This window comes from Vitis riparia, chromosome 4, assembly GCF_004353265.1.
Source record: "Vitis riparia cultivar Riparia Gloire de Montpellier isolate 1030 chromosome 4, EGFV_Vit.rip_1.0, whole genome shotgun sequence".
Lineage (NCBI taxonomy): Eukaryota > Viridiplantae > Streptophyta > Magnoliopsida > Vitales > Vitaceae > Vitis > Vitis riparia.
Genome location: NC_048434.1, coordinates 21456110 through 21479629, shown reverse-complemented (window position 1 = coordinate 21479629; position 23520 = coordinate 21456110). Strand labels below are relative to the sequence as shown.

The window sequence follows — 23520 nt, the reverse complement described above, 5'->3', positions numbered from 1 at the left end:
TGCAGTTTACTCAAATATTGTTAATATTATGTAACTTAAATTATATTTGAATTGTTTTTCCAATTCAAATTTCTCCATAATTTGGTTTTCGGATTGCTATTTGCATTCTAAAAGCCCCTTGTGCATCAATTCCAAGAGAAAAACCATCCTTTCTAATTGGGTTCTAGCCATCAAAGCAATATTTGGAATATTGAAATGGAGAATGAGAATGGAAAAGCAAATCTCTTGGTTACCAAATTTGATTGTTATTAGAATTTTGATCGTCTTTTTTCTTTATTATCATGATTTATCTTCATTCTCATTCTCATATTATGCTATTTCCATAGAAATGCATCAAGGGGACGTAAGCAAATATTAGGCCATTTACCAACCCATGTGGCATCATATTTGGTTGTTGTATTCATGATCGCCATATAAAAATTGGCCACACAATTGTGTCTGTTTTAATTTTCTTGATGAACATTTACAAGCATGTTTGACAGTGAACTCAACAAGGCGAGAAAATCGTAATAAAGAGAATCATGGCTTCCATGGGGTATGTAATGAGCATGAGAATTGACCTCTCTTTTCCCTCTCCAGATTTATTTACTTGGTTTATATGTTTATTCCTGTTTCAATTCAATAGACACAAAAGAATATGGCATCAGGAGCATCCTTGTCTCCCTTGCTGTTTTGAGATTAAAGAAGTAGCATTTGGGAATTAGCACCAATCACTGAAATTTCCAACTCTAGATTCCTGGAATGATGTTTTTTCTTGCCATTTGTTTTTCTTTACTTGCTGCTTAGCCTCTAGATTTATGCCAATAGATTAGCATGCATTGCCCACATTGATGTTGAAATGCAGTTGTTTTCTAAACACAAAATATTAGATAGCTACATAAGATCTAAGAGTTATGGTTGATAGAGGATACCAACTGGATTATAGGGGAGTGGGGAGGCAATAGGTGTACAGCTCTCATGCTCTGTCTTCGTTTTCGATTTTGGGTTCCTCACCAAAATGGTAGGTAAAGTGCATGTCGCCGCTCTCATGACCATAAATTTAAAGAAATCACAGTTGGTTGTCTGAAAACGTTACAAGATTATCATAAAGAAATCAGGTCGATTCACATTGCCCTCACATGCATACTGGAATGAATGGTCATGATTTCTCTCATTCTTCTTATAAATAGGATACACCATTGGCTGACTTCAACATTTGCAGAAAGCAAACACTAAAGATGGCAGGCTTATCTTCACCTGTTGCCCAGCACCGTAGCAGGTCCATAAGCTTGCCCTTCAGGTTACAGCCCGGTTCCCTTAAAGTTGAAGCCAGGGTACACAAACTGAAAACCTGGGAAGCATCATCACTTTCCACAATAGTTCCTTTGGGAGCTGAGACTCTTCAAACTGGTCTGGCTGGTCTGGCTGGTCTTGCAGAATTGTACAGTTGTGTGGAGGAACTCATTCACTATCCCCTCGTCCAACAAACTCTTTTCTACAACCGACATGGAAAACTAGTGGAAGGGGCGCTGGACATGTCTGTTGTATTGCTAGACATGTGTGGCACTGTGAGGGACTTATTCGGTATGATGAAGGAACATGTTCAGGACCTTCAGTCAGCCTTACGGAGAAAGGGTGGAGATTCAAGCACTGTTAGTAACGTCAATGCATACATTTGCTTCAGAAAGAAGGTGAAGAGGGATGTAGCCAAGTGCCTTAGAACACTGAAGCAAATGGCGAGCAAAATTGGTTCTTTTCCTCTGATGGATGTACATCACCATCTTTCAGTGGTGGTTCAGGTGCTTAGCGAATTAAGCGCCAGCTCCATCTCTATCCTTCGGTCCCTCTTGCTATATCTGTCTTTGCCAGCAATGAAGACAAAGGCTAGTGGGTGGTCATTGGTTTCAAAGTTGATGCAAGCGGGGTCACTGGCTTCTGGGAGAAGCCAGGAGAGCACCAATGAGGTAGCATGTGTTGATTTTGCACTGGTCTCCCTCAATAGGCATAGCCGGGGCAGCAACAATATGGTTGATCTGCAAATGACACAAAGGAAATTACAGACACTTGATATTAGGATTCAAGATATTGAAGCTGGATTAGCTTGCTTGTATAGACGCCTAATCCAGCATAGGGTTTCCCTCCTAAACATCCTCACTGTAAAGACATAGAACTGCTATAACTCTAATTTTAACGAGCAGTGATGGTCATTTTCTTCTAATAGGAAAGGGAAATTTCCCACGTCAGTTGCAGAATTGTATAGCAAATTCTTTAGGGATACAGTAAAAAGATCATTCACCATATTCTCACCAGTACGTGAAGTAAAGCCAACTTATGCATATGATTAGATTTTAGGTTCATGTTTCAACTACAGGATATGACGTGAGGCTGAGGTATCAGTATGCTAAGGCTGATTTGGTTATTTTGCTGAATAAAGTAAACTTGAAATAAAGCATAGAAAGCAACTTCTCCTCCCGCAAATTGTTTATACATGCAGCATATTCTTGTCCCAAAGTGAGGCCCAATGATTTTGATTCTCTGAGGACAGAAAACATGTAATGAATTTATTAATGACCATGATGAGTCTGAAGCTAATTTTTTTAGTGGCGAATGGTTGATCCACACTCAACTCATGGATTGATTGGGAGTACCTTGATTTGTACGGGCACATCAAAAGAGCCAAATTGAATTAAAAAATGCTCTCTCTTTCAGGACACATTAAAAGAACCGATTGGCAAAAGCACACGTTACTCATTATTGTTCCTGTCCCAATCCTAATAGGAATTGAAACAGGACCAGGGTCACATGGTGCACAGAAGGGGAGGGCACCAGTATGCCTCTTGCATAATGCATCAATGCTCATTCTCTCACATGCTTTCAGATTCCTCTCATCAACCTTACTGTGGGTCATTGCCTCCTGTTTCTTTGAATTTAGACTACCATGGCAGGGAACATTTTGTTTTCTTTTTCTGTGTTCTGGGTTCCGGTTAAAAAAAGAAGAAAAAAAACAGCAATTGAATTCCATGCCTCACAGGGTGATCTGAACCACCAATATAGCACCAACAAGTACCATTAACTAAATTGAGGGTCAGCCTGGGGTTTTTGATGAGTAGCCCAAATGGAGAACATTTACTCCTTTGTCTCTATTGTTGAAAGGTGCATTTAATATGTAGAAAGTGCTTCCAAAATGTTAACCTTTGTTAGTTCAATCCTCAGCAGAAGATATCGATGTTGTTCATTTGGCAGTAAAATTCCAAAAGGCCGGGCTCGGTAACTGTCTTTGAGAAATTGATTGTAATGTACATTACAAGTGCAATGTACTGGTTGTTTATTATAAATCAAATTAACATATGGAGAAACCAGAGGAGACAAGGAGAATCATGGCTTTGATTCCCTTGTGTATGGCGCTGCTCTCCAGCCCCTGCGCCAGTGTTGTTTTCACCCATTATTCATTTGAGGCTTGCTTCAATTCCCAAGAGAGAGATATACTATCAACTGTCTCCCTGTCTCCCCAGGACACTGATCAGTTTTCTTCTACCTTAATGCTATATTATAGAACTCACTACTAATATTCAGTACCATTTTGAGACACTGGTGCTATTGATTTTGAATAAACAACATTTCTGTGCCCTATTACTTTGTATCACAACCCATCCTCCTAGATTCATGGCCCATGATAGATTCTTCATGCTAAAACTTCTCTTGGGCTTTTCTCATTCTCTATTCATTCTTAACATCAATCACTCATTCCATGGTCTTCTAATGACTGAATAAACATCATTTTTGTGTCCCAATTACTCTTTTTTTTCACCCTATACCCCTAGATTCATGCCCTATATTGAATTTTCATGCTGCAACTTGTCTCGGGCTTGTCGTTGTTTCTATATTTCTTAATCTTAATTAGTCAATCATTACCCCTCCATGGTTCTTTTAAATAAGAGCTAGAATCATGAGATGCCATCCTTTGGTGTTGAGCATCACATAGATGGTCTTGAATTATTCAATGAATATGATTGAGTGATGGCTGAGAGGGTGGGCTGAATGATAATTGGGGGAGGCAAGGAGGCATACAGCACCAATGGCCTGTACCCATTGTTTATGGTACTTGCAGGGTAATCAGCATCATGTAAGCAAAGTCATCGGTGGCCCATAAAACTAAAGAAAGAATAAGCTCTGGCAATTGTTTGCCAAAAATGTTAAAATATTATCGAGAAAATAGGGTGACCCACATTGCAATCACATGGGAACAGGGACCAAGGTTCTCCTCATTTTGTTCTTATAAGTAGATTGAAGGCCTCTGTTGAATGTCCAGTCAGTTGAGCATTGCAAAGAAAATAGCGATGGCAGCCCCATCTGCAACGCATGGTTCAAAATGTACCGTAAGGTCCATTAGCTTACCCACCAGGTTACACCCCCATTCCCTTATAATTGAAGCAGAGTTGAACAAGCTAAAAGCCTGGGAAGTGTCATGCGCTTCAGTACTAGTTTCCCCAGGGGCCGAGACCATTCAAATTGGTTTGGCTGGGGTCATGGAGTTGTACAACTATGTTGAGGAACTCATTCACTCTCCCCTTACCCGGCAAGCTCTTCTTCGCCATCAACACCGAAAACTAGTGGAAGAGGCTCTAGACGGATCAGTCACGTTACTAGACGCATGTGGCACAGCCAAAGACATATTGCTGATGACAAACGAACATGTGCAAGACCTTCAGTCTGCTTTACGTAGAAGGGGTGGAGACTCAAGCAATGAGAGTAATATCGCTTCTTACATTTGCTTCAGGAAGAAGGTGAAGAAGGATATCTCCAAGTGTCTTGGGGCATTGCAGCGAATGGAAAGCAGACTTGGATCCTCTCCTCTCTTACATCTTGACCACCATCTTGCAGTGGTGGTTAGACTGCTAAGAGAGGTAAGCGGCATCACCATATCCACCTTTCGGTCCCTCTTGTTATTCTTCTCCATGCCAGCAGTGAGGAAAATGTTTGGGGGGTGGTCATTGATTACGAAATTGATGCCCATGGCTTCAGGGAAAGGGCAGAAGATTGTGAATGAGGTGGGGAGTGTTGATGTTGCCATCCACACTCTTCAAGAACAACTACACAACAGTGATGCCAAGGTAGAATTGCAAGTTACCCAGAGGAGGTTAGAGGCACTCAATGTTAGCATTGAAGGTCTTGAAGCCGGAGTGAATTGCATGTATAGGTGTCTAATCCAAAATAGAGTCTCCCTCCTCAACGTCCTCAATCAATGAAGCTAGCTACCAAATTTTGCACATCTCCCAACTGGTCATGGACTCATGGCATCCGTATTTTAGAAGGATTTGCTGATGTCCCAAAACCCCATGTTTGTATGAGAATTCTAGTGGCATGCAATTGTATTAGTTTATTAATGCAATGCGACTGAATTTCTTCAAGCATTTCCAGACCCCATTTCCACATTTTAAGAGTATATGCACTATGTTCTTCAATAATTAACATGCTGTAGATCACTGCATGGATGTGGAACTGGAATATTGTATAGGTGGAATTACCTGTCCCTTGTTGCTGAAAGATTGAGAAACAAAAAATCTAGCCTTGCTTTTCACGAATAAACCAAATGAAATGTTTAGAGACTACAGTGGAGACAAGGAAACAAGAAGTCACTCGTGCGCACATTCCTTAATTTTTCATTGTTCATGGTCTTGATTTCTCATTTCCATCTGACAATCATACATTAGGTTATTTCTTCATCCCTACAGATCCGGATCCAGGATTTGAGATCTGTTCATAAGTTTTTTCATTATTCAAGGTTCTTCCACAGGGGTGACAACATGGACAGGCCCACATTCTTATTATTGTTGTTGTTTTGGATGTGGGACTGTATGCAGCTGCCTTTTTTATACTTGAAAATGCAGGATAACGTGGCAGCAGAGAAGGCAACTATGGAGATGACTATTTTTGCGCTCTGTATGACACAGACAAAGGGTACAAAGGGTAGAACACTTTCTAGCATTTCAGATTAAAAATTGGCAAATCATGAGAGGTTTGCAGGCCAAAGATGTGACAATATAACCAAATTTGAAGGAGAGCCCTTGCTGGCACCACATGCTATTCACATCATCAATCATCTTATTCTGTTTCAATCTCTAGCTATGTGTAGTTATATATAATCATTGGCATTGTAGCCACCATCTCAAATTTGAGCTTTCTTTGAAAAACAAGAGGAAAAATGGCTAACCGGTGCCATGTTAGATCAATTAGCTTGCCTTCCGGATCCCATCCTACCACTCTCAAAATTCAACAAGAGCTTAACAACCTCAGAGCATTGGAGGCATCATCTACATTAGCATTGGGAAAAAATCTCCAATGGTCTATCTGGACTGCAAGAATTGCACCAGTGCTTGGATGAGCTCCTTAATTTGTACTCCACCCAACAAGCCCTCTCCCACCATCAAAATAAGAAATGGGTCGATGAATTGTTGGATGGATCTGTAAAGCTTTTAGATATTTGTGGCGCAACAAGGGATGTAATATCACAAGTTAAGGAAAATGTTGGAGATCTTCAATCAGCTCTCAGGAGGAGAAAAGGAGATGTGTGCATTGAAAGCAGCATCAACAATTACATTTATTGGAGAAAGAAGATGAACAAGGATGCCAAAAGGTTGCTAGCAGCAATGAAGAAGATGGATAACAAGGGTGGGGCCTCTCCACTCTTAGATCAAGATCACCATCTCTCCACAATGATGAGAGAGCTCAGGGAAGTTAATATAATGAGCATTTCCATCTTCCAGTCACTTGTCTTGTTGTTGTCCACACCAGTGTTGATGCCAAAACTAAGTAGGTGGCCACTGGTTTCCAAATTTATGCAGAAGGGGGCAGTCTCTTGCGAAGAAAATGCTGAGAACATGAAGGAGTTGGAGAGCGTGGAATTCTCACTAGGTGCCATTTCAAGTGAAGAAGCCAAGTTGGAGACGATGGAAATTGCACGCAAAAGACTGGAGGGTTTGGAGGTGAGCATTGAAGGCCTTGACAAAGGGTTTGGAGTGCATGTATAGGCGATTGGTGAAAACAAAAGCCTCTCTCCTCAACATCATCTCCCACTAGGGCCATGCTAATTAATTACTAGTCTCCTTCACAGGCATCCGACTTTTAGAGGATCTGCAAAAGGATTTTTGTTATTTCCTATGGGATCAAGCAATGTATATGAATCAAAGATCATAGTTACACAATGAAATACAATATGAATCTCAACAATATTCCACTCCATGGAGTCTTTCTTTCTTACTTCTCAATTTCCAAACTATACCCATATCTGTGTATTGCAAATGTGTTGTACATATCTTAACATACAATTTTCGGATTTTCTATCAAATACCTTCACTTCTCTTGATCCCAGGACTGGACACAAAAGTAGAAAAGAAACTGATGAACCAGAAAAACCCCAACTGAATCAAATCAAATTAAGCTGGCTTTTTTTAAATTTTAATTAGGCTGATTTTAAAAAAGATAAAAAGGGAATTTTCAATTTGTTTTATACACTATAAACATTAAAGGGATGAAAACCTAATTGAATATATATACATTCCCACACATATCTATATATGTATATTTTAAAATTTTATAAGTTCAATGTACGTATCTTGTTATTAAATTAAATGTAGTCTTATTAGGAATAAAAAATAGTTTAATAATAAAGAGGAAATTAAAGATAAATATTTTTATAGTAAAACATAAATATTAAGATTATAATAAAATATAAAAAAATAATATGAATGTGAGTACATTAAAAACAGAAATATATTGAATTTTAATAGAGACTAAGAGTAGAGTTTTTGGTTTTCATTCATGGTTTTATGGTCATATTTGATTTTAAAAAAAATTGAGAGAAAATGTGATGAAAAAAAAATAAAAAAATAAATATATTGAATAAAAAATTAATTTAAAATCAATAAATTATTTTTATATATTACTTTAAATTGATTTTTTTTTTTTACAAATAAACCAAATGAAACCCTCGTAAACTACAGGCTCGTAGAGTACAGGTGAGACATGAGAGAAACAAAAAGACACTATGCAAACATATATTAATTTTGTGTTTGTTTATTGACCTTTGATCATCATGTTCGTCTTTCATTTCTATCTAACATTAACATATATATGTTAGGTTATTTTATTGATCCCTACATGTCTGAATCGAAGATTAGAGATCTTTCCACAAAGTTCTTGCATATAGTTTTTTCTGGTTTTTATAAGGACTCAAGGTTCTGCCACTGTGGATACAAAATTGACAGCCCACATCTTTTGGGTGTGAGGCAGGCTAATAGCAGTTGGGAAGGCAAAAGTGGAGATGACTGTTTTGGCTCTTTGTATGTTGACACACACAAAAATGGTAGGACACTTCATACCTTTGATCAGATTAAAAATTGGGAAATTAATGTTAGAGGTTTGCAGGCCAAAGATGTTAATTAAAAGAGACCTCGGGCGCAAAGGCAAATTATTCATCTTGTCTTGATTTAATCTCTTCGTGTGGTTCAAAAAGAACAAGAAGGAACTTTAACTGGGAAAAAAAAAAGATAAAAACATAATAATAACCCAAAAAATTGAGAATTTTAACAATTACAAACAGTGAGAATAACATAATCTTTCATCATATATGTGCGCATTACTCATGGGTGACGACCATCCACAGACCTCCATTACTATTTTAGAATAAAATGAAGGTTGCTATTACAGTAGGATTCGTGGGTCATGTGCAGAACATATATATTAGCTGTCCATCACAATAATATAATCGAGTAGTAAACCATTGTCTCTTGTAGTGGCAGGTTGAGAATCTTGGAGCAAACATGGTGACAGCATGCCACTCGTGCATTCATGTATAAATACTATCTTCATCTCATATTTCCTTTTAATACTATTCCCATATACATTTTGAAATCACTGATGAATATTATAGTTTGATCTCTCACGCGGTCTATAGTACATTTGGAAGAACAATAAAAATTTCAAGCTTTAGAAAGGTTAAAAACCCTTCCCAAAATCAATATCCACATTCGAAATCTCTAAACGAATGTTATAGAGCATTTGTTCTATATATCACCATTTTCAGGGTGACTTAGACACCTGAATGAAATGAAAAATCTAGAATTATCATTTGGCAAATAAACCCTTGGGACTACAGCGGAGACATGAAAACAAGAAGCCACTGTGCACACATTAATTTTGCCTTTATTCATCGACTTTTGGCCATCATTTTCATTTCTGGTTGCCATCTTGATATTAGTAGTATGCTAGGTTCAGTATTTGGATATGAAACGAGGATTCGAGATGTGTCCACAAAGTTATTAAATATATTTTTTGGGGTTCTCTAATGATTCTAGGTTCTTCCACTGCGGATACCGTACTGACAGGCCACATTTTTGGATGTGAGGCAGGTTGCAGCTGCATTTTAGTATTTGAAAACACGGGGCAAGAGCCCAAATGGCAGTTGGGGAGGCAAAAAGGGAGATCACTGATATAGCTCTCTCTATCACACCCATAATTTAAAGTCGTGATATTGGTCATTGACTCGGGTGGTCCTGAGGCACATCGGTCTCGATATCTCGGATCGATATCGGGTGATACACAAAAAATTCTAATTTAAAAACTCAAAATCATTTTTAAAAATTATTAAAATTATTAAAAAAAATGAAATACAAATAAGTAGAGTGAAAAATTAATAAAATAAACTTCTATTATATTAAAATTATTCAAATTATAATAAAAACATATTTTTTGGATGATTTATAATAATATTAAAAATCTCTAAAAATATTTTAATTTAATCACTTGATAATAAATGTTTCTTATTGAAGATGAAAATAATAAAAAGTAATTTTTTTTATAAAAAAACTGTTTTAATTAAATATTTTGAATTTTTTAAAATATTTTTAATTATTAAAAAAATAAAACCATGATTCATCTTTAAAAAAATAAATATAATTTTTCTTATAAAATATATTCATTAATTTTAATTTTTATATAAATATTCATTTCATATTTATTTGATGTAAGTCTAATATTCATTATTCATTTTTTATCATTATAATTTTCATCAAATTATTTAAAACCCAAACCCCCACTAAATACTCATTATCTACTTAAAAAACAAATACATATTATTTAAAACTCAAATCTTCATCTCTGTTAAATACCCATAACCATCATTGACCAGTCAAACACCTATCTCTCTCTCAATATATTCATTTCTTCTCTCAACCAGTTCCTCCACAGGCTCACTTTCTCTTTTCTCCCACTTCCATCAGCCACCTCACCGTCATTCTCAGTCGATAACAACGGTGTCAGAGTCCGACGACTCTGTCTCCTCCTCATGTCGCTTAGTTCCATCTCCTACAGGAACTTAGGGGATCCGAACAAGCAGGCGTGCTTCTTCAACCTCACCGACGACTCCAAGATGCAGGGTCCTAACTCTCCGTAATTTGTATTTTTCATTTTCGTGGGTTTTAATCCTCTCATCTTTTCTACCACTTCTACTCCAATATTATCTTCTTTTTTTTCCATTACCAATTACCCAAATAGCTTAGTCTCAACATGATCTTGGAGTTGTCTCAACGTTTCCATGGGATTCACTTCGAGATTGTTCATTTATCTTCAATTCAACCGAGTTTGTTCACAAGCTGAAAAAATATCCAACTCAGGTATCGGTCCGATATTGGCCATGGTCGAGGCGGATACAACTCGGCCGAGTCGTACCGGTATTGACCGATATTTTGAACCCTACACACCATTTTGGCAAGACACCTCATGCCTTTTTCAGATTAAAAACTAGCACCTCACGTCACTTACATTACATTATTCATCATCTTGTTTTAATCTATTTATGTGGTTATATATAAAGACTCCTTCACATTGTAGCTACCAGCTACCATCTCAGTTTTGAGCTTTCTGTACAAAAACAAAAATAATGGCTAACATGTGCCATGTTAGATCAATTAGCTTGCCTTCCAAATCGCATCCTACCACTCTCAAAATCCAGTAAGAGCTTAACAAGCTCAGATCATAGGAGACATCATCTAGTTCAATGCCTGAGACGAATCTGTATACAACTAGTTGAGGAGAAGAATCCACTCTCAAAGACTCTTTCTTCATTCAAGAAGACACGTCTTTCACAATCCTCTAAAATATTTTCTTCTATCTTTTCTCTAGAACATTCCTTAGAATTCTATCATGGTATCAGAGCATGAATCTTCTTCAATGGAGGTCAATATCAATCCTCCAATAGCAAACCCTAATCCTTTGTCTTCCACTCGTTTTGTTCCAATTAGCTTTAATTACTCATTATCTATAAAGCTTGACAACAAGAATTTCTTGATCTGGAAACAACATATTATATCTACGATTCGAGGCTATAGGCTACAAAAATTTGTGTGCAGTAACAATGAAGTACCAGTTCAATTTCTCACTATAGAATATGCGAGATCTAAAAAAGCAACTAAGGAATTCCTTGAGTGGGAACAACAAGATCAACTACTGCTCTCTTGGATTCTCTCATCTATTTCTGAGTCAATTCTTCCTCAACTAGTTGGTTATGATACATCATTTCTTCTTTGGGGATGATTAGAGCAATATTTTGCATCTCAGACTCGAGCCAAGGTGAAGCAGTTCAAGACTCAATTTCAGCATACCAAGAAGGGAGGTTCAACAATTGATGAATACCTTGCATAGATCAAGGTTTGTGTTCATTCATTAATTTGCGTTTGTCAGTGTTTCTTTATCAACCAAAGATCATGTTGAAGTCATTCTTGATGGTTTACCCAGTGATTATGAATCCGAATTTTATTTAAAAGACCTCGGGAAAGTGCATTATTTCCTAGGTATACAAGTTTCTCATACCAATGATGGTCTACATTTATTGCAGACTAAATATATTCGAGACTTATTACAAAAGACAAAAATGTTACATTGCAAACCTACAAAGAACTCTCCTACCCAATGGTCTAAAATTGAGAGCCAGAGATGGTGGTCCTATGGAGGATTTACATGGTTATCAGAGTACAGTGGGGGTTGGGCTCTTCAATATGTGATTATCACAAGGCCTAAGATCTCCTTTAGTGTGAATAAAGTATGTTAGTTTATGTTGAATCCTATAGAGGAGCATTGGAAGGTTGTGAAACAAATCTTAAGATATTTACATGGCACTTTCAGCATGGTTTGCTCTTAAAGAGATCATTCAGCCTTGATTTGGTTGAATTTTGTAATGTTGACTGGGCATCTGATTTGGATGATAGACGTGCAACCTCACGCCATTGTGTATTTTTGCGACCAAATTTGATATCTTGGCAATCCAAGAAGCAACATATTGTTTCAAGGTCTAGTACTGAAGCTGAATATCAAAGTCTTGCAAGTTTGGTAGTTGAAATCACATGGTTGAGGCCATTTTTGAGTGAGTTGCAAATTCCACTAGCTAAGCCTCCCCTAGTTTGGTGTGATGACCTAAGCATGGTTTTGTTTTCTGCAAATCCTATTCTTCATGCAAGAACAAAGCACATAGAGCTTGATCTCTATTTTGTGCATGAAAGGTCATTTGGAGGGAGGTAGAGGTTCGCCATGTCCCTTCAGCTCATCAACTAGCAAATGTGTTCACAAAGATAATTTCCTCAACTCAGTTTATTGAATTCAGACACGAACTCAAGATAGAAAATCTTTCTACCCTGAGTTTGATGGGGGATGTTACAGAGAATTAGTTAGGATTAGTTAAAAATTAGTTTTGATAGCTTATGCTTAACAGATTGTAACAGTATTTAAGCTGTAGAAATATACAGAAGAGAATCAAAGACTCTTTCTTCAATCAAGAAGACACTTCTTTCAGAGTCCTCTAAAATCTTTTCCTCTATTTTTTCTCTAGAACATTCCTTCTTAGAATTCTATCAATAACAAACATCTACATTTGAATTGAATGTGGATGGCAAAAATGTTTCTAAATGAGAATCAAAATACGCTATTGAAATCCTGTTGGTTGAATGAAAATAAAACTCCATTTGAATTCAAAATGTTTATCTTACCCCCTTCCAGTTATTTTGATAAATGCAGCACCCATCAATGAATTATTTCCCAGTTTCTGAAATTTTTCTATCGCAGCAAAATATATGGTTGTTAAAGAAAAAATGTTTTCGTCTATATGCTCTCGACAGTTGGGAAGGATACATAGAGGAAGGTGTTCAATATTTTGAACGCACTAGAAACCGAGTTTCCAATGAATCTCTAAAGGTCAATGGAAAAACTCGTCTCATAATTCCTAGAGTGCAATCTCAAATAAGTTTTCCTGCAACCTCCACATGACCTGACACTATAGAGTTTGATAGAAGTCTTAAGGTGATCCTCGCATGGTTGGGAATGTTTCTAATGTATGAACAGGCATAATGATCCAATATATAGAGAAGCTGCAATCTTTTCGACAGAATAGCTATGAACTTTTGGATCTATTGTTTGGTGTTTCAGAAGCCTAATCTCAACCATCTCTTATTATTTTCTAAACAGAACACAATACTAGGCCTTTATTTAATCTATTGCATACAACATTCTGAACTTCTATAATTTGTTCACAAACAAGGATACATTTATTTCGATCTAAATACCTTGAGTTCTCTAGATTCTTCCAAAGGCCCAAGGCCAATTTATGATTTAAACCATTTTGTGCCCACACATTTTCGTCCTGGAATAGAAATGTCCATTCATCATCAAGAAACCAATGCATATGGTGAACAACCAACTGCCCCAATAAGCTTCTAAGAGAATAGTTTACTGATCCAAACTTCTAAGGATGATGATAATAGTTAGAGCATAGGATAACTATATCATAATTTTCGTTTCCGGGGTGACTTGGCAGCTGAGGTAGGTCAGTGTGCATCACAACTTAATTAGAACAAGATTAAGTTGCAGCCTCCATAAACTTGAAACAAAGAACATTTATCAACTTCACCTCAAACAAAGATCGGTGTCACATAAAGTCAGACTTTGCATTCATACAAACAAACAAAGTTTAATATAAATTAAGTATGCATGTAAGCTGCAAAGTTGATGAAACATGCATGTAATGAAATTTGTACGGGCACTTCATGACACATTGCAAGGTACTGTTTTCTCACAGCCCAAGGGAATCAGTAGTCTGGTGCAGAAGAGACATTCAAGGCAACATAGTGTGCCTCTTGCTAAATGCATCATCACTCATTCTCTCTCATGCGTTTAGATATATTCTTGTCAACAACCTTAGGTGAAATTGATTGCCTCCTGTTTCTTTGAATGTAGACTAGCATGGCCTGGCCTAGAAACATCTTACTGTTCATTCTTTCTCTATGTCCCGGGGGTTGCACTTGAAGAATAAATTCTTGTCTGGTTGTTGCACTCTTTTTTTCTTTCTGTCGTTGTGATTGGGTGGGGTGGGCTCCATAAAAACTATTGAAGTTCATCATTTCCCATATAGAAAGTAATTTCATGCCTCACCGGGCTAAGTCACCCACTCTATAACATCACCCAGCTATATACATTAGCTATATTGATGGTGGGACTGGGGTTTTTGTTAACAAGCACAAAGGATAAAAACTACTTCATTGTAATTTATGTCTAAAGTTGGTCCCAAAATATTGAGCTTTATTTTCATTCTCCAATTTTTCCATAAAAAAATAAATAAAAATTAAAAAGTAAAAAGTAACAACAAATAAAATAAAAAGAAGGTAAGCGATGAATACATCGTAACAATAGATATGATCTTTTTTAATGTAATTCTTCAATTAAATGCCACACATCATAAGATGAATTGTCATCAATTTTTTTAGTATTGATAAACAAAAATATAAATAAATAAAAAGTAATGAATATTAATCTATTACCATTGTACTTGTTTGATTGCTGAAAGATTGAGAGACAAGAAACTTGATTGGACTTGTTTTAGACAAATAAACCAAATAAAACCCTTATATAAAGGGACTACAATGGAGACATGGAAATAAGAGGCACTCGTGCACACATATATTAATTTTGGCTTTGTTCACTGACTTTGATATCATTTTCATTTCTCATTACCATCCAACATTTAATATGTTATGTTCGAGATTTGGATCAAGATTGAGGATTCGGGATCTGTCCATAAAGTTCTTATTACATTTTTCTCGGTTTTCTAATGACTCAAGGTTCTTCCACTACTGATTCAATATTGACAGGCCACATTTTTGGATGTGAGGCAGGATACAGCTGCATTTTTATACTTGAAAATGCAGGCTAATGTGGCAGTTGGGGGGGGGGGGCAAAAAAGAGATGACTGTTTTGGCTCTATCTATGACACACATTGTTGGCAAGACACCTCATACCTTCTCAGATTAAAAATAGGTTGATCGTAAGAAGCTTGCAGGCCAAAGATGTGACAATGTAACCGAATTCCAGGGAGATCCCATGCTGGCACCACATGCCGCTCACATTGCCATGGGCAGTCCATTCGCTAGTTTAGCCTGTGTGTGGTTGTATATAGAGAACCATTGGCATTGCAGCAACCATCTCAAATTTGAGCTTTCTGTGAAAATAAAGGGGAACAATGGCTAACCGATCCCATGTTAGATCAATTAGCCTGCCTTCCAGATCCCATCCTACCACTCTCAAAATCCAACAACAGCTTAACAAGCTCACAACATTGGAGGCATCATCTACATCAGCGTTGGGGAAAACCTCCAATGGCCTATCTGGACTGGAAGAGTTGTACAATTGCATGGATGAGCTTCTTAGTTTGCCGTCCACCCAACAAGCCCTTTCCCTCCATCAACATGAGAAATGGGTCAATGAATTGTTGGATGGACCTGTAAGCCTTTTAGATATTTGCGGCACTGCAAGGGATGTTATATCACAATTTAAGGAAAATGTTGGAGATCTTCAATCTGCCCTCAGGAGGAGAAAAGGAGATGTGTGCATTGAAATCAGCATCAACAATTACATTTGTTCAAGAAAGAAGATGAACAAGGACGCCAAAAAGTTTCTAGCAGCAATGAAGAAGGATAACAAGTCTCCACTCTTAGATCAAGAGCACCAGCTCTCCACAATGATTAGAGTGTTCAGGGAAGTTAATATAATGAGCATTTCAATCTTTCAGTCACTGCTGTTGCTCTTGTCCACACCAGTGTTGAAGTCAAGACCATCTAGGTGGTCACTGGTTTCCAAATTTATGCACAAGGGGGCAGTCTCTTGCGAAGAAAGCGCTGAGAACACGGAGTTGGAGAGCGTGGATTTGGCACTAGGTGTCCTTTCAAGTGAAGAAGCCAAGTTGGAGACGATGCAAATTGCTCTTAAAGGAGTGGAGGCTTTGGAGGTGAGCATTGAAGGCCTTGAAAAGGGTTTGGAGCGCATGTTTAGGCGATTGGTGAAAACAAGAGCCTCTCTCCTCAACATCATCTCCCACTAGGGCCACGCTAATTAATTAGTAGTCTCCTTCACAGGCATCCGACTTTTAGAGGATCTGCAAAAGGATTTTTATTCTTTCCTATGGGAAAGCAATGTATATAAATCAAAGATTATAGTTACACAATGAAATACATCATGAATCTCAACAATATTCCTCTCCACGGTGTGTTTCTTACTTTTCAATTTCCGAAATATAGCCATATCAGTGGTATTGCAAATGTGTTGTATATATCTTAACATGGAGATAGCCTTAATGCTTGACATGGGAAGAAGGAGCAAATATGGCTGTTCAAGAAACTGAAGAAAAAAGTTTCAGTTTCTTGACACATGCATAAAGGTGGGAAAAATTCCAGGGGATTCTGCTTATCTATTGTTTAGAATCCCTTCAAGCTTCAGTTGTAGGATTTGATGATAACATAAACAGCATAAAAAACTGCCTTCATTTTCCAAACAAAATACGATGACGACCATTGATTCTAATAATTACTTACAATTTTCGGAATTTCTATCAAATGCCTTCTTCTTATACTAGGAGTGGACACAAAAGTAGGGAAAAAAAGCTAATGAACAAAAAAGAAAGAATCAAATTAAGCTGGTTTTTAAAATTTTAAATTTTAGTTAGGCTAACACTCGTGCACACATATATCAATTTTGCCTTTGTTCATTGACCTTTGATCATCATTTTCATCTTTCATTTCTATCCAACATTCATACATATGTTAGGTCATTTTTTATCCCTACATATCTGAATCAAGGATTAGAGATCTTTCTATAAAGTTCTTAAATATATTTTTCTGGTTTTTATAATGACTCCAAGGTTCTTCCCACTGTGGATACAAAATTGACAGCCCACGTGATTTTTGGGTGTGAGGCAGGCTAATGGCAGTGGGGGAGGCACTTCATACCTTTGTTCAGATTAAAAATTGGAAAATTGTGTGGGGTTTGCAGACCAAAGATGTTACAATATAACCAAATTCCAAGGGGATCTCATGCTGGATAAATTATTCATCTTGTCTTGTTTTAATCTCTTCCTGTGGTTATATGTAGAGGGTCACTGACATTGTAGAACCATAGATGTCATATTGCAAAGGTTGTATTTCAATACTGAAGTGAGGAAAATGCAAAGGTTGTATTGTTAACTAGCCTCTTGAGGGAATTGCTATCTACAGGCTAGAGATCATACCGGGTTCCTTCCTCAAGATCACCAGAACAAGAAGGAACTTGAACTGGAAAAAAGATGAGAACATAATAACCCAAAAAAAAAATTGGGAATTTTAACAATTACAAACAGTGAGAATAACAGAATCTTTCATCATATAAGTGCGCATCACTCATGGGTGACCATCCACAGACCTCCACTACTATTTAATTAGAACAATGAAGGTTGCTGTTGCAGTAGGACTCGTGAGTCACGTAGGCAGAACAAATTAGCTGTCCATCATAATAACTTAATCAAGTAGTAAACCAATGTCTCTTATGGTAGCAGCACTACAAGGAAAAAGATATATGGTGACATTTATAACGAGTCACCATAAACATAGGGTGTCACTACAACATAGCGTCACCTTCTCCACTGACACCATAGAAGGTACCAATTGGTGACGTATTTGGAAGTGACACCAAAGCAGATAAATGGTGACGCATTCAAAAGTGACACCATATATTTCTAGTGATGATAGGGTGTCACATTAAATGCATCATCTTTGAGTTATGATGTCACATTAAATGCATCACCTTTGAGTTATGGTGTCATATCATTGTAAATTACTGTGGAAGATATGATTGCTTTTAGTTGTAGATTTTTGTAATGCTATGAATTAACAAGTAAGATTAACATGTGTATATTTTGTCCATAAATATAACAATTATATTACATTTAACTCGTTTTTCTATAATGTTTATAGAATAACTCGTAATACATTGAGCATCTAATAATATTTGTATATCAAATGTTTACAAAAAGATAGTACGTCCAACATATCAAACCCATCAAAACTAAAAAAGAAGAGTGCCTACATACCAAAAGATGATTTAGAAATGTTAAAGATCCCAAGATTCATGTATACCTCTATTTCATAAGCATAAAACCGACTCACTATAAAATGACATAAAAGTCGCATCTAAAAATCTAAAATTCTCAGTACCAATTAAATTAATGTTTATGTCCTACAACGTATGACATAAGAGTTGCACTTAAAAACCCAAAATCTTGTTGCCTTTTTCTTTCTTTTTATTCTCCATTCCACCCTCCGAATATTGTATACCTGCATTTCATAATTTAATGAGTTTTATAGATTTTATTGAAGAAAATAAATATGGATCAACGTTATCATAAATGAACAAATCTAATAACTATTTTTTTTTCAAATAGAAACATTGTTCAAAGAATAAGCAATACTATACAATACCTGTGGAAAAATTCATGTAGTAGCTAATGGACTCACCATGCATGGTGATCATGATGCATCAACATGATTAATGATTAGTTGTAGCACAAAAGTAGCTCATTCTCCTCTAATTTCATCGAATTCTACTTGAGAATATGTTTTTTTATCACCAAACTGAAATCAAATAAGAAAATAACATTAGAATGCATAACATTAAATGTTATATGTTTTAATATATAGAAATTAAAAAAAAAATGTGTTTGAGGTGAACGTAATTTTTTTTTTAAAAAAAATAATAGGAAGATCCTACATGTTTACGATATCCTTTAAGTCCTCACATGATTTATGATGCATAGGGTCAAGATAGTGGACTATCATTTTCCTTGGCTCAATCACTACCAAGATCCAATGAAAGCTAAAACATTAAAAACAAAAATAGCATATAATTAGAAATATAAATCAATCATAAAACCTCAAATTAAAGTATAATATTCGTCACTTACTCGGGGTTGTAGGGCATGAAAACATATTCGGCATCTTGGCATGAAAACATATTCACTACAACCTCTAACATATTTCCCAAGTTATGTACCACGTAAGAGATGCCAAGCATGAATGCTTAACATAGATAATGCATAAATATAGGATAATGAAAAGATAATCAGAATAATCCATTTATTTTTATGTCATGTAACACTTTTAAGGACTCTATCCCAACAACCACATTTTACTTCTTAATAAAAGCTATAGAGATGATGAAATAAAATAGTACTAAACTTGGGCTTATGATGACGTTATCTATGAACTCTAAAATCAAACTAATAAAAAGATCTAGTGAAAATAACATGTAAAATAACAAGATTAAATAATAGTTATAGCAACCTACCAGAAGACTTATTAGTCTATTTTTATACATTAATCTATAAACTATATTCTTACCCTGTGAACTTCAAAGTTGAAAGTATTTACCTTTTTTGTTAATAAAAATAACATTTTCAAAATAGTAAATATAGTAAGTTAATGGATACATTATTGTAATAATTTCATTGTTGTTTATTTTTGTCTAAATCGGTTGAAGTTTTCATTCATCTTTGCAATAAGATTAATAAGGAAAAAAAAAACTTCTAAAATGTATGACCTACATAACAAATTGCAGCACACTACATGATCTCTTTTGCAGATACCCACACCAATTAGTGATTCTCTCCTTAAAAAACACTTCCACCTAAATAAATAAATAAATAACTAAATAATAAATAACATGGGAGGTGACTTAGCACACAATAATGGATAAAGCCAAGTCCCTAAAACAAAGGCTTCCAAAAAATAGAAAATTTGTGAGAAACTATTAAATTTAATACTAAGGAGAATATTAAGAAGTGAATAAAGCTTTGAAAATAAAGTTTTTTGATTCAACAATAATGAGGAAAGTAAAAACAACTTTTTAGGAATTTAATTTAGGAAGACACAACTTCAATTTTATAAAGTTAAGTAAGATCTTAAATATAAAAAAACTTAATTATTAATGCATAAATATAAAAAACTGATTCGCTCAAATGGTCACAAAAAAACCTTAAATTCTAGCAAGACCTATAGTTAACACTAAAATCATACCACTAAGCAAAACCAGTCCAAGCAAGGACTGCCCATTAATTACCACAAAAAAAAAAAAAAAAAAAACTCAGCTTATGCACATGCAATAATATGTTAATGGCAGGTTACAGATAATACTTTTTTTCTATACTTTATGGCCTTTTCTCTTTTGCCAACCACTTTACAAATAATATTAATTTTCTTTTCCTTCTATATTATTTATTTTAAATTATATTTCAAGCATCATATCAAATATTTCCATTCCAAAAATTGGGATTAAATTGAAGATTCTGATTAGACCTAGTTTTTGAATTTATGACTCAAAAACAAAAGTTCATCTTTAAGAAATTTTATGCAAAAAAAATAAAAATAAAAATTATTATTATAATATATAAAGTACTTAAATTCATAAAAATAAAATAAAAATAAAATTATACACTACGAAAACAATTGAACTGGGGTATTTTTTATTTTCTATTCTGGGTTTGAAATTGACTTCGGTGACACCGAGCTACTCACTGAACCATATGATAAAATATCAGGACAAACTGAATTCTAGCAATTATTTAATTTTCAAATTGGAATTGTTTCATCAAGATATAGGAATTTAAATGGATATCTGCCCAGATTATCGAATTGGGATTGTTTCATCAAGATATAGGAATTTAAATGGATATCTGCCCAAATTATCAAATTGGAATTGTTTCATCAAGATATAGGAATTTAAATGGAGATTTCTATATTGCTGAAACGATAATCATATTGAAGAAGAAGATGAAAAATAATATTAAGGGTCAGGATTACCTCTGGGATGAATAGGGGCAATTGTTTCTTGTATCTCCGTCATCTCTCCCTCTAAGAAAAATGTGAAACAAACCCTAGCTGTTTGAACCGACCAGAATGAAAAACTGCTGCTACGACCTATACCATATCTAAAAATTCAATAGAGCCACCATGTATCAATTATATTATATACAAATGGAACAAAATCTTAATGAATCTCCACCTAAAATAAATTTCAGAATTTATCCAAGATATTTTCGGAATCTCTAATCAATCCGATAGCAAGAGAGGAGAGTGGGAGAGGGGAAACTGAAGAGTGAGATAGAGGCAGCGCGAACAGAGCATAGGGTTTTGGAGAGTTGGGTTTTTAGATGAACAAAACATAGCGTGAACAAGGCATCCTGATACCGAAAACTGGTCATTCTCACACAAATACATATTAAAAATCATTCCTTTTTTCTTGTTTTTCACTTGTTTTTAAGGAGACGACCATGTGTTTGGTTCAAATTAAAAAAATCAATTAATCTACAGGTTTCTTCTTCTATTCTAGAAGCTTAAACCTAAATTTTTCTTCCCTACAACTCAAGAAAACCCAGTTCACAAAAACCATAATACAAAGATGTTGAAACAATAAATATAATGACGTTAATAAAAGAAAAAAGATGATAGATCTAAGAGATTTTGGGTTACCTGAGGTCCACAAAGTGAAGAATGTCGGTTGTGAGCGTGTTGACTATGGGTGAGAGAAAAGGTAGAAGAAGATTATGGTTTTATATATAGGGTTTCTATAGTGAGATTTTTTGGATTATGGGTGGCATGTGGAAACAATGGGCTTTTTATATATTGTCCCTCATTATTAATTTTAAAAGTGGGCTCAAGTAGGCTCATTGAGTTGTAATACTTAAAATTTTTTATTTTATATGATGTCACTTCCCAAAAACTGACACTATAAATATAAAACTAACATCATCTAATTACCTCAATGGAAGATTTTTTATATGATGTGTCACCTTTATTAATTATAAACCCTATGGTGTCATTATTTTAAAAGTGACACCATAAATAGTGACACCATAAATTATTTTTGTAGTAGTGCAGGTTGAGAATCTTGGAGGAAACATGGTGACAGCATGCCACCCGTGCGTTCATATATAAATACCATCTTCATCTCATATTTCCTTTAATACTATCCCCTCATATATTTTGAAATCACTTAAGCATATCATTTGCTTGATCTCTCACACGATCTAATCTCTAAAAGAAAGTTATAGAGCATTTGTTCTATATATCACCATTTGCAGGGGGACTTGACACGTAATGTTGATCATCTGTTTCCACCACTCCCCTTAAAACAAACAAAAATAACATTAACTTCCCCTCATAATTTTTGTTTATCAGCATATTCTTCTCTCATAAAGTTGGACACTGTAAACATACAAATAAACAATGTTTTCGATGATGAAACATGTAATGAATCCTTAGTATGGCCATGATACGTCTGACTGACTCTGATTTATTGGGGAATGGTTGATCTATATCCAACCCATGGGGATTGGTCAGAAGCACGAGGTTTGTGTGGGCACATCATGTCACATTGCCAATTACTGCTTTCCTGAGAATCAGAAGGGAATTGAGAGAGGACTAACTAGGGTCACATGGTGCAAAAAGGGGCAAGGAAACAAAGTAGTGCTCCTCTTCCATAATGTATGACTTTTTCACTCTCATGCATTTAGATTCCTCTCAACAACCTGTCCTATGCTTGATTGGCTCCTGTTTGAATTTAGACCAGCATGACCCTGAAACATTGTGTTCATGTTCATTTATTTTCTATAATGAGGGTTGCCATTGAAGAACAAATTGTTTCGTTGGGATTGGGTGGGGTGGGATAGCTCAGAAAAAACCAAAAGGAAATGAATGAATGTTTGTAGCTACTGAAACTTCTTATCATGTATAGTAAATCAAGTAGCGTGATTCCATGCCTCACGGGGCTAAAGTCATTGCAACGGTACGATTATTTTAGTGTTACTGTTTAATTAAGCGTTACACATTATAAGATGAATTGTAATCTCTTTTAGAACCCACATACCGAAATATAATAATAATAATAAATACATCGTGCTCGCATGCTGGAGGAAAGATAAAGAAATAAAAGATCTGGTATTGCCTTTGTTTTAACAAATAAGCCAAATGAAATCTCGTGGGACTACCGGGAAGATATGAAAACAAGAAGCCACTCGTGCACACATATATTAATCTTGCCTTCGTTCATTAACTCTTGGTTATCATTTTGGTTTCTGATTGCCATCTAATGTTATTAATATGTTAGGTTCAAGATTTAGATCTGAAACGAGGATTCTAGATGTGT

General features: G+C 35.6%; 4 protein-coding genes and 1 long non-coding RNA gene across 5 annotated transcripts; 4 read left to right on the top strand and 1 right to left on the bottom strand.

Moving 5' to 3' along the window:
• Nucleotides 1–329: 329 nt before the first annotated feature.
• Nucleotides 330–2247, top strand: LOC117913671. Its single transcript, XM_034828714.1, has one exon. The coding sequence runs from the start codon at nucleotides 1218–1220 to the stop codon at nucleotides 2145–2147; it is 930 nt and encodes a 309-aa protein (XP_034684605.1). The 5' UTR covers nucleotides 330–1217; the 3' UTR covers nucleotides 2148–2247.
• A 2060-nt stretch (nucleotides 2248–4307) lies between these two features.
• LOC117913549 lies at nucleotides 4308–5387 on the top strand. Its single transcript, XM_034828548.1, has one exon. The coding sequence runs from the start codon at nucleotides 4317–4319 to the stop codon at nucleotides 5223–5225; it is 909 nt and encodes a 302-aa protein (XP_034684439.1). The 5' UTR covers nucleotides 4308–4316; the 3' UTR covers nucleotides 5226–5387.
• A 474-nt stretch (nucleotides 5388–5861) lies between these two features.
• Nucleotides 5862–7206, top strand: LOC117913325. The gene is made up of 2 exons (XM_034828266.1): nucleotides 5862–5888; nucleotides 6300–7206. Exons 1-2 carry the CDS (start codon nucleotides 5862–5864, stop codon nucleotides 7005–7007), a joined length of 735 nt encoding a protein of 244 aa, XP_034684157.1. The 3' UTR covers nucleotides 7008–7206.
• Nucleotides 7207–15535: 8329 nt separating this feature from the next.
• Nucleotides 15536–16393, top strand: LOC117913324. Its single transcript, XM_034828265.1, has one exon. The coding sequence runs from the start codon at nucleotides 15536–15538 to the stop codon at nucleotides 16391–16393; it is 858 nt and encodes a 285-aa protein (XP_034684156.1).
• Nucleotides 16394–18312: 1919 nt separating this feature from the next.
• On the bottom strand, nucleotides 18313–21916 carry LOC117913588. Its single transcript, XR_004651115.1, has 4 exons — nucleotides 21846–21916; nucleotides 21177–21304; nucleotides 18801–18953; nucleotides 18313–18656 (listed from the first exon to the last, which is right to left on the bottom strand). It is a non-coding gene; the product is annotated as an uncharacterized LOC117913588 (long non-coding RNA).
• Nucleotides 21917–23520: the final 1604 nt, after the last annotated feature.

Bases quoted from the DNA above. Each gene is read 5' to 3' on its own strand.
- LOC117913671 (XM_034828714.1), top strand. From the start codon at position 1,218: ATGGCAGGCTTATCTTCACCTGTTGCCCAGCACCGTAGCAGGTCCATA.
- LOC117913549 (XM_034828548.1), top strand. From the start codon at position 4,317: ATGGCAGCCCCATCTGCAACGCATGGTTCAAAATGTACCGTAAGGTCC.
- LOC117913325 (XM_034828266.1), top strand. From the start codon at position 5,862: ATGCAGGATAACGTGGCAGCAGAGAAG. The intron at 5,889-6,299 runs GCAACTATGGAG...CATCTACATTAG, and splicing joins ATAACGTGGCAGCAGAGAAG to CATTGGGAAAAAATCTCCAA.
- LOC117913324 (XM_034828265.1), top strand. From the start codon at position 15,536: ATGGCTAACCGATCCCATGTTAGATCAATTAGCCTGCCTTCCAGATCC.